At 31.7% G+C, this 10,473-nt stretch overlaps 1 protein-coding gene across 2 annotated transcripts; it reads left to right on the top strand.

Moving 5' to 3' along the window:
- The first annotated feature begins 1,992 nt into the window (after nt 1–1,992).
- LOC142527532 (uncharacterized) lies at nt 1,993–3,704 on the top strand. Of its 2 annotated transcripts, none has more exons than XM_075632366.1 (4): nt 1,993–2,371; nt 2,923–3,051; nt 3,135–3,284; nt 3,389–3,704. In XM_075632366.1, exons 1-4 carry the CDS (start codon nt 1,997–1,999, stop codon nt 3,461–3,463), a joined length of 729 nt encoding a protein of 242 aa, XP_075488481.1. In that variant the 5' UTR covers nt 1,993–1,996; the 3' UTR covers nt 3,464–3,704. The 2 variants fall into 2 exon arrangements, with proteins under 2 accessions (XP_075488481.1, XP_075488480.1); XM_075632365.1 differs by having other exon boundaries at nt 2,914–3,051.
- Nucleotides 3,705–10,473: the final 6,769 nt, after the last annotated feature.

Raw genomic sequence — 10,473 nt, 5'->3', positions numbered from 1 at the left:
GGTTTTGATCGGGAAATCTTTGTGGTCTTCGTCTTGGTTTATTGCGTATTTGGAGAGGCCAAAATCAGTTTGTCTGAGTCTCGTTTTATCCTAACATATCGTATTATATTGTTTCTTGTTGTGTTGAAAGTTTTAGGTTGTCCAGCCAGATAAAGAAGATACGGCATCACCCGATGGATACCTAACAGAGTTTCACCTCCATATCTAGTCTAGGCTAAAAACGTTGTCATTCAGAAATACGGTATTAATTTGTACTTGTCGTATGCGTGTAATTTTTCTATGTACATTTTTTTTGTATGTAAAATATTTAGATATTACATTAAAATCAATCAATATTTTTCTGAATTGCTCTTGGTTTACTAGGAGATAAATCAAAGTGTATTTCATTTTCAAACAGAATGAATATTATATATTAATTTTTTTAGTCAGTATATTGTACTCAATTGAAATTTAAAGCAGGCCACTTTAAAGAGTTAGAGAAAAGTGAGCACATGATCAGGTCTTCTATAGTAGTCTATTCGCGTCAAAGGGCACTCTTCTTCTTCTTCTTTTTTTTTTTTTTTTTTTTTCTAATTCAAATACTTTAGTATATATATCGAATGGAGTGATTAATGAAATCTGCAAACTAATATGCAACTTTTTAAAATTCAGTTTTGTTGGTTTCTTTTATTTTTCCCCAGATTTTGCGTTAGCATCAAATCTTGAAGCTGATATCATGATGATTTTGAATTTTCAAAAATGATTATGGTATCTTGATAAATAAATGAAAATATCTCTGGACATTTCTACCCTCGATAATTTTGAAAAGAGAAATATCATAAAATAGTGATTTTTTTTTTATTTTTTTTTATCATCGTTAAAAACTTAATGTTACTATAACTTATTCGCCAAGAAACATTTCCAGCTTTTCATTTTTATTTTCAGAGACTGACCATTTTTTATTTTTCTCATTTCTTTTCTATCTATAGATTCAATCATTTATCTGAAATCGTCATCTTTTGCAAAACAATCCCGAACATTAGCAAATGATTATTTTTGCGTCCAAACCTCAAATTTTGAGGTGAATGTCGGGGATTCGAGATATTTCAATCACGTCCATGATGTTGTTAACTTAAGCATGAGGGAAAAATCACAGATAATTCCTTGAAATTTATGATCCATACTAACTCGCAAAACTCATCCATACTTACCTAATTTATTCTTTAAAATTCGATGATTTATCTCAAATAAAAGGTGTGATTAATAATCATATTTTAATAATACCCTTTTCAACTAAGAAAAATTACATTATTATCAATAATTTAACATATTATTTAGTACATTTTATATTATTTTATTCTTATTCATCGATTTTTTAATCAATTCATTAATTTTATTTTTTAAATTATAAGTAATATTATCCAATAATTTTTTAGAATTAAAATAACTTACATGTAAATAAATAATAATTTACACTCTTCAATAAAAATCACAATCTCAATTTTACAAATACAAACTAAAATAAAATTATTTATTATAGGCAGATGACAAAGTTGTAACTCCCACTTAATCATAATTTCAATAATAAAATTAATAAATTAAAGTAAACATATTATTGCTTATCTATCATTATTTCTCATTCTAAAATTAGTTTAATAGCCTCAGTATGATTTATCCACATATAATCACATCCAACTAAGTAAATGCAAACACGACATAAAATAATGGACCAAATCAATTTGTCTATTTTTGCAAACATTTTCCAGCTCGGACCAATCCCATATCCAAAAAAAATTATATTTGTAGATGGTGTATTGCATTTTATATAATTAATATACTTTTATCCAGAAGCTACAAGAAGGGCAGACAACCCAAAATAAAATAATTTTTAATCTAAATATCAATTTTGATGCGGTAAAATCCATCTCTAGCTCACTCACAAAAATCTAATGACTTCATGCTATATATAGTTGACAGCATCAAAGCCTTTCTTGGAAAACCACTCAACTTTTCTTCAATGGCTGCTTCCTTTCCTGATCCACACAATTCCGATCACACTAATTTCTCCACTGAATTTTTCAGCTTCCCGTTCCCGATTCCGGCTTCTTGGACTGACAACTTGATCGGTGAAGAATCCTCAAATATGTCAAGCAATATTGCAGGAATCAATTATAAACTTCCATCAATGAACTCATCATGTGACATGAATTCTCCAGTATCGGTGGCATCATTTCCCGAGACATTTTGGGTTTCAGACTGCATGGCCGGGCCTGAATCATCAGAATTTGGGATGGATTTTCGTGGTATTGCTGCGTATAATTACAAGCACCAGATATTTGAGCCAGGAGATGAGTTCATGCTCTGGCCCCCTCATCACATGGCTGCTTCTCGGGTATATTTCTATACTTGTTATTTTTCTTGCGGTACATACACTAGTTATTCACAGTTAATTTCAAACATTTTCATGCTTTCACACATTTTCATGCCTCCAAGAAAATCTTGTTCAACAATACGATCTTGGTTCTTGTTTTTTTTTTTTTTTTTGGCATTTCACTTTGTCAGCATATATTGTTATTTGAGCAACAGATAAAATCGATTTGCTATGTAATAAATGTTCGTCGCTAAAACTAAAAATAATCGTCCACGAGTGTCACACGTGCGCATAAACTCTTGTGTGTCATTCATGCCAAGCATATGTTGAAGGCATGTCTTAATCTGTTGAAACTGTATGTTCCAAAACCTCGAGCTTATTATAGGTGGCACAAGTAGCTTTCACTTTTACATATTTGTATACTTGTATTGTATATAGGTAAAGCCAATATTAAGCATGCATGTCATGGAAGATCAGCTATAATCAATATACATAAATATATTTAAAATACCATAGTAGGTACTACACTCAAAATTCCAAAAATTAGCCATTGATATTGCTAGGGAATACAGACCAAACGAGAAGCAAGAGTTGAAGAAAGCTCAGTCAAGGTTGGAAGATATTCGGTTGAAGAAAGGAAAAGTAGAATTTATAGATACTTACAGAAAAGGAACCAGAGAAATTTTAAAAAGAGAATCAAGGTACTTAATTTTATCATCTTAAGTCAATAGCTAAACAATGCTATAAATATTACCCTTATACAAATGTATATATGTTTATGCAGTATGCATGTCGCAAAACCCTAGCAGATAAGCGTGTCCGAGTCCGTGGAAGATTCGCCAAGAACAATGAACCCCGTGATAATGAAAATGCATTAACAGAGAATACAAGTGATCGGTATTGTTATGATTCGCTTGATGAACAATCTATCCAGGTAGGGTTTTTGAATATTGTGGCGATATATACTTCTCGATTGTTCATAAGTCTTTAAATGTTATGAATGAATTAACATATCATAATGTGTGTATTAATTCTCAGATGAAATATGAGGAGGACGATTGGTTGGAAGATGCTGTGGCGAGTCTTGCATATTTGCCTTACGTATCTGGCTGAGGCTTTCATATCCTACCTAATTTCCATTTTTATGTTGTTCATTTCATCAACCAAATGAATTGGATGTCTTTCGTGTCGATTACTATATATATTTTAACGAATTTTTAGGTCATTGGTCATGTAAGAACTTAATATATAGCAGATGTAACTCTCAAAAGCTGCGTCTTGTTTTTTTGAACAAAAGTCATTTTCTAATGTATTCGAGCATCGAACTAGTGATAATGACTGATTTTGGTAGTTATTTTCTTAATTCCTTTTTGGTGCATATTTATGGACGAATTCTTGGATATATATTCAAGCTATCATTCAAAGTGGGCTAAGCAAGCCCTTGAAACATGACCTAATCCTAGCCATTTGGATTATTTTGCATTTATAGTACATACGTACCCTAGAATTCGAACGAAAATATAAGAAACAGCAAACACAATTTCCTAACATAAAGCATACAGCTGAATGAATTCGTCCGATGATGGGACACTGAAACTACTTTTGAAAGTGGACTTGATATTTTCATTTCATTCTATTAATGGAAAAATATTAGTTATAAAAAATGACTTTAATAAGGTCGCGGTAACGAGTGTCCATGTCAAATTTAAAGTTCCGTGCATAAACTGTTCTCACTTTCAAAGTGGTGGCAAGCATAACACCTAACTTTTAGTAATCAAAACAAAGAGTGCCATTGTGTGTGTGTATATATATATATGATCACTTGTTGATAGAATTCTTGTATCGAGAATCAACATACACAGGGCATGGCTATTGCATATCCCAGACCCAAAATAATATATCTATCGAAGGAGGCTAGTTTTGTGGACGATCTTATAATGGCCGGCTGCTCACTAGCGACTAGTGGATTTGAAAAATTCACTTGAAAATATGTCAGCTTCTCTCTTTTCAATCCTCTTAATTTGACCATGGCTCACTAACAAGTAGAAATGTGAATGGGTGTCACAAGCAAGCATTCTCTCAAGCGTAAGAAAGCACCAATTAAACTCATGAAGTGGCTGCAACATCTATCTTTATCATTCGGTAAAGTAAATCCACCGCTTTATAAATCACTCATGTACATGGAAACACAAGCAGTGTTGTGCACCATATATTCCATATCCAGGTTTAACGTTATTTCCCCATAGACTTGAGATTTCATTACATTTCAACTAGCGATTTCCATTTTTCATTGGTAGATTTAATTTGTTTCATAATTTCAGTTTGGAAAAGATTGCTCCTGGTAAATGGAGGACGAGTGAAGTCATTTTCAGTGCAACAGCACAATCATTACAGATATCAATAAGGAGAAGCACCCACACATGGGATTCCCATAATTGTCCTTTGAAACGAGGGAGGGTCAAGTTGCCACTTGGAACAAATTCTGGTGGATATAGGATGCCAGATTCACGAGGAGTTTCAACGTGTTTAATTTACAGACAATAAGATAGAATTTTCTCGTAACTTAGGGTAATTGTTTCCACAAATGAAAAGACGGATGTAAAATAAATGTTAGGAGGAAAAAAATAGATGTTAGGAGAACTATCAAAATCTCCCAATTATAGCTAGCTTCACAAGAAATTGAGGGGAACTTAAAAGTTCCGAAGATTTCCGAACTGATAAATTAATCAACCGAGTTAAACCTTTTCTCTCAAACTTACAGCATAATATTGACACAATGGGAGGGCTGGGTTGGGAAATGACTATTACATCTTTGTCCTAAGTATCGGCTTTTAAATGAATATATAGGAGAGGCACAAATCCACAAGAAAATATGTTGTAATGAATAAGTTTGTGAGACTGTAAGATGTTAGTTGTTTGTGTTTAAGCCATTCTCTTTACCTCATGAGTCATGGCTTAACACGAACAAATAGTAGAAAGTCTCGTCTCCGAGCTCTACATGGCCTTTAAAACTTGAAAATTTTCAACTTCAGTATATGCCAAACCAAGTTAGATTAAGGTAATATTTGCAAATGTTCAAAAAAATTTATTATGATTTTTTTTTCTTACAAAATTGTGTATTTAAGCTTGTGCAATCACTACCCAAGACAAAGGGAAAATAGTTTTCTTTGTCAATTAAATTCTCCAATTTTGGGGTTTGTCTACTAAATTTTTAGATTTTGGTTTTGGTATACTAAAAATATTTTTTTGTTATTTTGGTCAAATAGCTGATATAGCACCGGAAAATGCTGATGTTACACCAGAAAATTAAAAGTTATTGTAGCAAAACCAACATTGAACTAAATTGACCAAAACTCAAAATTGAAGACGAGTTAATATAAAAAAAAAATCACTTTTCTTTCGAACTAATATAACAATAATCCATCAAAGATCTCTTGACCTAGAAGCATGGTGAGAGACCAAGATCCATGAGATCTTGGATTCAAATCTCACTTGGATAGACAGTTAGGTAGTTTAGATAGATAAAAATCTCCAAACGCTTTCTATAAAAATATATATATATATAAAAGACAATAATCCAGATAGTATTTTTTCCCTGTGATTAATGAGCTGACTCGCAGCCATTATAATCCAAAAGACAGGGAAACAATTAATGCCACAAGTATGGGAGTCTGGCCCATGCTTCAGAAAGAGAACGATGTAATAACTGTTCATTATTCAATTCGACTACCTAGTTGGCAACCGAAAGGGCAATAATATATCATACAGCTAATATGAAGCACAAATAATGAGATTCTTTAATAAATTTCTTTCGGCTAGGAAAAATATTTGTGCATGCTACTGTTTGCGTTGGTCGATGGTCAAATCATGATTTAGAAGTGCCAACAAATTATACCACCAAAGGCAGAGCACTCATACCGTAAAGCCATTTAATCAGAAGCAAGTACGTACTTTCTAGATAAGGAAAAAATTACCTCGAAGTCTCATACTTTTTTCTTGGCCAAGATCACAGAAAATAATCCTCGACGTCTCTACTGTGATTTATAGTATCCTTCTATTACAGCTTCCCGAGCCCGACATGGCTCGTGTCCCTTAATCAGGATTATGATATTATTTTACAAAAAATGTTGTTTCAAAACTTAAACATAGATTTGCATCACAAGATACTAACAATAAACATTTTTTTGCAAATTGCAATAGTGCTTATGTACGTACCATGACTTTAGGAAGATTCCAAGCACCCTGAAATGAAACAAATAGGAAAAGTTTTTCAGCAATTTGGGATCATCTGCAAATAATCATGCAGATATTCCTTCTACAATTAAAATTTACAGATTAATCCACCACTACACATGCAATGTAGGCCAAAAATTTGTACAAATTTCCTCCTGCCTCAGACATAATATTATATTTTTCCAGCCAAATCCCACTACATCCAACGGTGAAATTTTCTTGAAGGGAAGATTCCTTGGTTCCACACCATGGTTCCACAAAGTCACCAAATCTTTAATTGATTTTCTTCTTTGTTGAATCTTAGCCTAGTAAATTAATCCTCAGTTGATTATGAACTTGAATGCAATAAATATATAACAAATCAATATGACAGTGACCTCTAAATTTGACTCCACTATGGTTTAGTGTAGATTGGTCCCCTCAAATGTGAAATATCAAACTGTTCTAAGATGCAAAATTTCAAACTCACGTGAAAGGTTTTTATGCCTTAATAAACTGGTTCCACCATAAGACGCCTCGTCCAATTGCGATCCCGAACAGTAGAGACGAGCGTCGTTTGTGACCAATCTATGATCACTAGGCTCCAATCTCATTACTAAGCATGAGCAGTAACAATCAGTTACTGTTGATACACAAGAGTTGGTTTAAGTTTAAACTAAAACTGAATTGAACGAAAAAAATTACGGAAGAATAATTTAATTATTGCATGAAAATAGACTGTTACAATGTTTTCTTAACAGGACAGAATAAGTAATCCTAAAATGGTAACATCAACGCGTGTCTTTTCCATCTCCCAGAAACAATAAAAGAAACCATCCTTAAAAAATATATTATATAGTTTGGGCAAACGGCTTGTATTACGAATTTACGATGATAAGTGAGAAATCATTGCAGGAAAAGGCACAAGCTGAATCAGTTTGATATTGGGCCTTTTGCACCGACAGGAATTTCATTCAAGAGTGATGAAATCTCGGGCCCAAGATAAGCCCATCAATTCTTAATTCAAATAATGATAATGATATATCTATTCTATCTATTCTATTTTATTAAAGTTGAGGACATGATAGTAACCACTTAGGAAGGATACCAAATTTTTCTTTTAACTTTGTCCTTATATGATACTAATATTACATTTTTGTTTTTGGTTCTTTATTTTTTAAATTTCAACACACGCTTTTATTTTTATTTTTTTTATTTAAACAATTCAAATATCAATTTAGTCCCTCCATAATTTGTCAAATTTCACTTTAGTCCATCGATAATGATAAAAAAAACTGTACACACGCATCTTGTGTGCATGAGTAACTACTAATATATTATACCTAACATATCATCTCTGCATTCTTGTTTCATTCAACCTTCAGCTGAATTTTTGCAGCCAAAGTTTATGACAATATAAATTTACTGAATATCTTACAGTTTTTACATTTCAGAATTCAAATTTCAGGCTCAACACATTGGAATGTGATTGGGTTTGGGGACCCGATATATGTTATATTAAACAATGTATTTTTTTTAGGTTTCATATTTTTGTTTAGTTACTAAAAAAGGAAATACAAATATTGACAAATATCGCCTTTAACATTTTTGTATTTGAAAAGGGATATAAAACAAAAGGAAATTTTGGGTACCTCTAGACTCGGTACTCAAAAAAATTAATATTTTACAGATATTTTTTTTAGAAAAAAAAAATCAACTTTCATGCATTCAATTAATTTATTGATTGGCTTAATCAATTAGCGTCGCCCTTCTAGTTGCAAATCCTAACGTATATCTGTGTCCATAGATTTCGAATCGGAAGTGATCAGATGAAGAATGGTTGAATAGTCATCGAGGTCTTTATCTTTGAAAAATAGACGAGCGTGGAAAATTTTCTAAAGCATTAACTATTCTTAGAAACATGAGAGGAAAATGGTTTCATAGCATTTCAGTTTTTTTGACACATAGACTACGGATTTCGTGTTTCATTCCATAAATAAATGCTTTGGAAAAATATTAATTGTTTTGTCCCACTGCGTGATGAAAAGTCTTGCACGAGATTTGTTCAATAATTTCTTTGTCCAATACCACTTTCCCACCCGTTTCCTTACACGTAAACGCCAACATGTTATTTGGCTCCAAATACACTATTTATTTGAAATTATAGGGTTGATAGAATATTTTAGAAACTTTTAATTCTTCTGATATATGGAAAAACTCTATAGTTCCGTTTATGGTAGATTTGAATATATGAACGTAGTTCATGGAATTAATAAAAAGGTGAGAAGGACGGTGGAGAGCAATAATTATTCATATACTGAAAGGAAAAAAATACTTGATAATCAAAAGTCTGAACACATTTTTATCTTATTGATATATTTGAATTATATTCTTAAATCTGAGTTTGAGTTAAGAGGAATGCCTGGTTTTGAGTTTTTAATTACTTCCAACTGAACTATAAAGTTAAATATAGAAAAAAATCAAGAAGATGGGCCATATAAACTAAGCATGAAAAGGAAAGTTGTTTTCTATTATTATTTTTTATGAGGAAAAATTGTTTATTTTGTATATTGCTGTTGGGAGTGAAGTAGACCTAGAGAGTTTAATATCAATTTCAATTACCATAGATGTGAAGATGGAAACTTTAACCTAAATCCACCTAAAAGCTAGTTTATGACGAGAGAAATGTATAAATCTATATATACAACTCTCAAGAACTTAATTTAGCAAACATAAGCTAACACACCCTCTTTATTATTCAATTTCATATATATAATCCTAAAAAAATTAATCTAATCCATACGAGAAATCGAATAATTGACCATCACCACGCTAAAAAACTAAGCAGATTTTGACTAGTGGCCAAATAATCTTTGCCGAGAATAGGTAGAAGTCAAAGTTGATGTTCTGACTGAAGTAGACCCAGAGAGTTTGGTATTAATTTCCTCGTATTCATTTCTACACGAACTAAACTATTTGGAAAAAAAATTATATATTTTTTTTGTTACTTATTTTTTTCATTTAAAACTATTATTTTGGGGAAAAACACAAATTTTTTATTATTATCATGGATCTGCTCGCGAATTCGAAGATTTGGAATAGCAGATCAAGCCCGTTTATATTTTCCATAAAATCCTCTGAGCTTGGATATTATTGAGGAAGCGATTACCTAGGAAGAAACGAAGACCATTTCATGTCCAAATAAAAGACTTTAATTCGGCGGGCCCGGAAAGTTAGCTACAAGTCAGCGCTCGTGACCCGACCAAATTAAATGGAAGGGAACACCTATTCAAAGCTTCCCATAAACATTTTGTATACATATCAAGAAGATTGATGTTCTTCTTGTTTCAAAGGAATGAGATTCGCCGGAACCCCGTTTACAGCGAAAATTCAACCTGATCGTTAAAGGTAGAACAAGTGAAGTACTGGCCAAGTATATCAAGAAGATTGATGTTCTTCTTTTTTGCAATTTTGAGTTTGGTCCCATGAGTTTCAAATTTTGGCCTTTGTTAGTTAAATTTTCATTTTCCCCTATCTTGACATTTTATAAATCAATAATTGTCGATATCGCGTCAGCATTTTCTAGTACCATATTAGCATTTTTCATTAGTGCTCTAGTGAAATTATATTGAAAACAAAAAAAATTCAAAGTTAATGTACTAAAATCAAAATTTGAAACTTTAGTGAACCAAAACCCGAAATAGGCAAAATTAGTGGGCCAATAAAATTATTTTATGAATTAAAATATATAAAAATATCTCTATCAATGTAGAAAATTAATATTTTTCATTTCATAAAAAGTTTAAAAAAAACCTATTTTAAATCTATAACTTACAAATAATTATTTTATCTAATCCATTTTCAAAACTCACCAAAAATTGCAATTATTGAACATTTATTATATAGATTAT

The sequence above is a fragment of the Primulina tabacum genome, chromosome 15, assembly GCF_025594145.1.
Source record: "Primulina tabacum isolate GXHZ01 chromosome 15, ASM2559414v2, whole genome shotgun sequence".
In the NCBI taxonomy this organism is placed as follows: domain Eukaryota; kingdom Viridiplantae; phylum Streptophyta; class Magnoliopsida; order Lamiales; family Gesneriaceae; genus Primulina; species Primulina tabacum.
Note: the sequence above shows the minus strand (reverse complement) of the source record. Positions and strands in the feature narration are given on the sequence as shown.

Coding starts and splice junctions, on each gene's coding strand:
- LOC142527532 (XM_075632365.1), top strand. CDS start 1,997: ATGGCTGCTTCCTTTCCTGATCCACACAATTCCGATCACACTAATTTC. Junction 2,372..2,913: donor ATCACATGGCTGCTTCTCGG/GTATATTTCTAT, acceptor TGATATTGCTAG/GGAATACAGACCAAACGAGA. Junction 3,285..3,388: donor TTGATGAACAATCTATCCAG/GTAGGGTTTTTG, acceptor ATTAATTCTCAG/ATGAAATATGAGGAGGACGA.